The following is a 4,354-nucleotide window of genomic DNA, read 5'->3' on the forward strand; positions in this document are numbered from 1 at the left end:
GCTCTTCCAGTTTATAAATAACAGTCAAAAGCCACCACGCGGTGTCAGGGTGTCCCCAGGCTTTTTCCTGTGGCTCTCAGGACTGTTGGACCGCGGTGCTGACCCCATGGTGTTTAGTCTCTGCCTGGGTGGATTGCGGTGGGGAAAAGCACGGGCTTTCCAGGGCGAGGCACTTGTGCACTTGTTTGTTTAGTTATCCTACTAATTAACTATCCTGCCCCCACCCACCGCAGCTGGGTGCACTGGTGCAAAACAGTAGCAGATGCTGTAGCTCAGCTGCGCCTCTGCTCACCCCTACAGGCAAAGTTCTCTGAGCTGCCATCTCTCCCTGTGACATTTTTTCCTTCTTATTTTTGCTGAAATATTTTTTCCCCACGTGGTCAGGAAACATATTTCTGACTGTGTTCAGCCTGTCCCTGTTTGCACGTTCACGTACCAGCTTATGCGTCTATTTATTTGCTCACCCTCCTGTACCTTGCGTGGACTTACAGCTTTCCCTGCAGCTCAAGAGATTTCCCCGAAACTTCAAAAGTACTTTTAGAAAACGCCCTCTGTGTCATCTCGGAAATGAGATGGCCTGATATGAAATAAAATGTTTTTTCACTAACAGGAGGAAATGAAACCAGCACTGAAGCGGAGAGCTGTGCACAGCTGCTCTTACTCTCTGCTTCCTCCTTCTTAGTACATCACACAAAACCAGCCATAAACTTGTGCAAAATTACGGAAGAACCATGCTCAGAGCTTCTCTAGAAAATCACTGTTTCTCCCCAGCTCCTTACAGGGAAGGCCATTTGGGCTGTTAGAGAAATGACCTTACATGTTGTATGCTCTGTTTGGTTTTTTTTTTTTTCTTCTGCTCAGGCTTTGTAAATTATTTAATATGGTGGGGTTTTTTGTGTTTCTCTTCCATTTTTCTTAAATTTTTAGGGGATTTTTCTCCATTTCAACCTCCGAGGTATTTAAATAACCCCCAAAAGGGTATTTCCCATCAGTGGTTCAGTGATAGCAGGCACATATTTAGCAGACATCCTGAGCAGATAGTCACTGCAGATGTGGAGACCTGCCTTGTGGTTAGGATGGAGGCATCTGCGGTGTCCCAGCTGCAGAGGACTGAGGCACGGAGGTGACGCCTATGCCAGCATCAAACTGGCAGAGCCTGCAGGCATAAGTGCTCCCTCTGCTTTGAGGTTCAGACCATGGGGGTCTCCAGTCTCCAAGAGGTTTCTTGCTGGAGGGCTGATGCTCTGGGGGTGGCATATAGCAGGTCTGCTTCTCCACCCCATCTCATTCTGGCAAATATTTGGGCTTAGTGTGGTGTTCCCTGGTTGGTAGGCCGATGCTCAGCTGTGCGAGTTAGGGTGGGAGATGTTAGCCGTCTTGATACGTCTGGCTGATGGTGACTTCGACCCTTGGAAGGGTTTGTGCCAGTTTGCCCATGTCCTTATTTACCGGCTCTGACTGTGGTTTTTCACCTTCTCTTGGTCCTGATGGCCCTGGTTCCCATCTGTCCCCTGCGCAGACACCCCTTCCCTCGCGTGTTCAGCTCCTGCAGCAAGAGGCAGCTGGAGAACTACTTCCAGAAGGGAGGTGGCATGTGTCTCTTCAACCTGCCCGACACCAAGGACCTGGTGGTGGGACGGAAATGTGGCAACGGCTTTCTGGAGGAAGGAGAAGACTGTGACTGCGGGGAGGTGGAGGTATGGTGCTGGGTGCTGCATCGCTTTCCCACAGAGGCTTTTGCAGCTCATCTCGGCTGCTGGGTGGCAGGACGTTGCCCACGTGGAGAGGGGTATTTCCAACAGAAAGGGGTTTGCTGGTCACCACAGGGACTCCATCCCAAGGGCTTTTCCCAGTCCCACCTTCCTAAAGCCATTTAACCTGGGCCTGGCTTTCTTCTTGACTTTGCCCCAGAGTGCGCAGGTCTTCCTCATCCCTCCCTGGGTCTCAGTTTTCCCATTGGCAAAATGAGAAGAGCAGTGTTGTGATGCGTGGACAAGAGGCTGCGGGCAGCACTGGGGAAGGGATAGACTCACTGATCGTGGTGTTGTCGTCTTCTCTCCACGCAGGAGTGCACCAACCCATGCTGCAATGCACACAACTGCACGCTGAAGGCAGGAGCCCAATGTGCCCACGGTGACTGCTGCCAGAATTGCAAGGTGAGCCCCCTCCCCACGTCTCCTGCCATGCCCACCCGCCTGCCCATGGGCTGAGCAGGGATATACGGTCCCCACCATTCCCTCGGGACTCAGGTGCTACATGTCCATAAGCTCAACCCCCCCGGTGCCAGATGGGGAGGGTTATGCTTAAACTTGTGTCTGCAGGAGAGTCTCTGCTGGCTGCTTTGTGGCTGGGGTCCAGCCCAGAAATTTGGCTTTATACCTTGACAGCCTCATATAGTCACATGGGGGACATTATAGATGGTTTATGGCCCCCAGCTGTACCAAGAGGCAGCAGCAATCCCAGCTTGGCCCCTTTGCTGCCACTCAGTGCTGATGTTTCTCTCTCCTCCTGTGGCAGCTAAAGGTAGCTGGAACAATCTGCAGGGAAGCAGCAGGATCCTGCGACCTCCCCGAATACTGCACGGGTGCCTCACCCTATTGCCCAGCCAATGTGTACCTGCTGGATGGTTCGTCCTGCGCTTACGGCGAGGCTTACTGTAACAACGGCATGTGCATGACCCACCACCAGCAGTGCGTCCAGCTCTGGGGACCAGGTGAGTCCCACTAGCCCCAGCCCTTCCACCTTGCCACCCCTTTCCAGAGCAGGTGCCATATTGGGTCTCAGTGCTGTCCCTGCATGTGGGGTCCCTGTGGCCCCTGCCCGTGGGACTGGCGGGTAGTGGATGGAGGGGTTGTGCTGTCCCTATCCAGGGTTTGGGTCTGTGTCCGTGGGGCTGGTGTGGAGGGCTCGGGGGGCGCTGTGCATGCACACTCCCAGGTGCCTGGTCCTCTGCTGTGCCCATCCACCCGCGGCCTATGGGTCCCACACTGCATACTGCCCATACATTGCATACAGTCCCCATGCTGCACGGGACTCCATATGCTGCAAGTGACCTCCACGCTGTAGTGCAGCTCATACGCTACATGTGGCTTCAGCTCTGCATATAGCTCATACAGCGCATAGACTATATGGCCTTCTCGCTTTAGTTATCCCAGATTTTGCGTACGGCCCTCACACTGTTTACAGACTCTATACTGCATATGGCCCATAGGTGATGTGGCTCTTATGGCGTACATAGCCTGCATAGTGTATATGGCCAGATCCTTTGTATGGTTCCACACTTCATATAGCTGTACACGGCCAAAGACTGCATACAGCCCCTATGCTGCATATGGTCATTGCTCTGCATATGGCCCATAGGTCGTACGCTCCGTATGGCCATCTGCTGTCTATGGCCCCCAGTTGCGTGTGCCCCCATGCTGCATAGGGCCCCCACACTACATATGGCCACCCGCAGCCGTGTGCTGCACCCTGCCCGTGTGCACACTACGGTCCCCAGGCCCGCACTCCCAACACCCGGCTCGCACCCGTGTACATCCCTCTACTGCTCCCACCCCATACAGGGCCCATAGGTACCCATTTGCACAGCGGTGCTGTCACCCCCAGGTCCAGCACCTGTGGGTGGCCCCAGGAAAGCTGCAGCTGCACAGGAGGGAATCTTCCCCCAGGGCCAAAATCCTCTGCAAGATCCCAGAGCAAAGGGGTTTTCACCCCTCTTGTGCTGTTTGTGTCCTGGCACCCGCAGCAGCAACTCTCTGGGAGACTTTTCCATGGTATTTTCTCCATGACCATCCAGCCGCTGCGCCCGGTTTTGGTATTTCTCCCTGCTGGCTGCTTTCCCCACTCCAGGCGAGATCTTTCCTCCCTCCCCGCAGGCGCCTGGCCAGCCCCGGATGCCTGTTTCCAGGATGTGAACATGGCCGGCAACACCTACGGCAACTGCGGCAAAGACAGCCAAGGGCGCTACGTGAAATGCGACAAGAGGTGGGTGCAGCGCTGGCACACATGGATGTCCCATCTCCTCCCGCACTCCCAGCTGCCCACTGCCCACCCCTGTGAAAGAACTGGCAGGGTCCTACCTCAACCTCTGGCATCACCCCTTGGGCCAGCTCTATTTTGGACCTGAGGAAGCCACCAGGTCATTCCTGGGCTCAGTCCCCATCACTGCTGGGAGTTTGTCCTATCATGCATCATCTCCCAGCCCAGTCTGAAGGGAAAACTGAAGACGGCATCAGCAGGAGATGCTATTTAGGGAGCGTGTGCTCTCCAGTATTCCCAGTTATACCAGGGATATTAGAAGGATCTCCCCTGCCTGTTCCCTCCAGCATTTCTCTATGCTGTCCATGGTTTATCT

At 54.5% G+C, this 4,354-nt stretch overlaps 1 protein-coding gene across 1 annotated transcript in view; it reads left to right on the forward strand.

The window, feature by feature from the left end:
- Positions 1-4,354, forward strand: part of ADAM33 (ADAM metallopeptidase domain 33) — a 56,719-nt gene that overhangs the window by 45,169 nt on the left and 7,196 nt on the right. Inside the window, exons 18-21 of the mRNA XM_009882541.1 lie at positions 1,520-1,697; positions 2,067-2,156; positions 2,518-2,713; positions 3,876-3,984. Coding sequence (XP_009880843.1) covers positions 1,520-1,697; positions 2,067-2,156; positions 2,518-2,713; positions 3,876-3,984 — 573 coding nt within the window. The remainder of the gene's footprint in view (positions 1-1,519; positions 1,698-2,066; positions 2,157-2,517; positions 2,714-3,875; positions 3,985-4,354) is intronic.

The sequence above is a fragment of the Charadrius vociferus genome, unplaced genomic scaffold (assembly GCF_000708025.1).
Source record: "Charadrius vociferus isolate BGI_N301 unplaced genomic scaffold, ASM70802v2 scaffold213, whole genome shotgun sequence".
NCBI classification, from domain to species: domain Eukaryota; kingdom Metazoa; phylum Chordata; class Aves; order Charadriiformes; family Charadriidae; genus Charadrius; species Charadrius vociferus.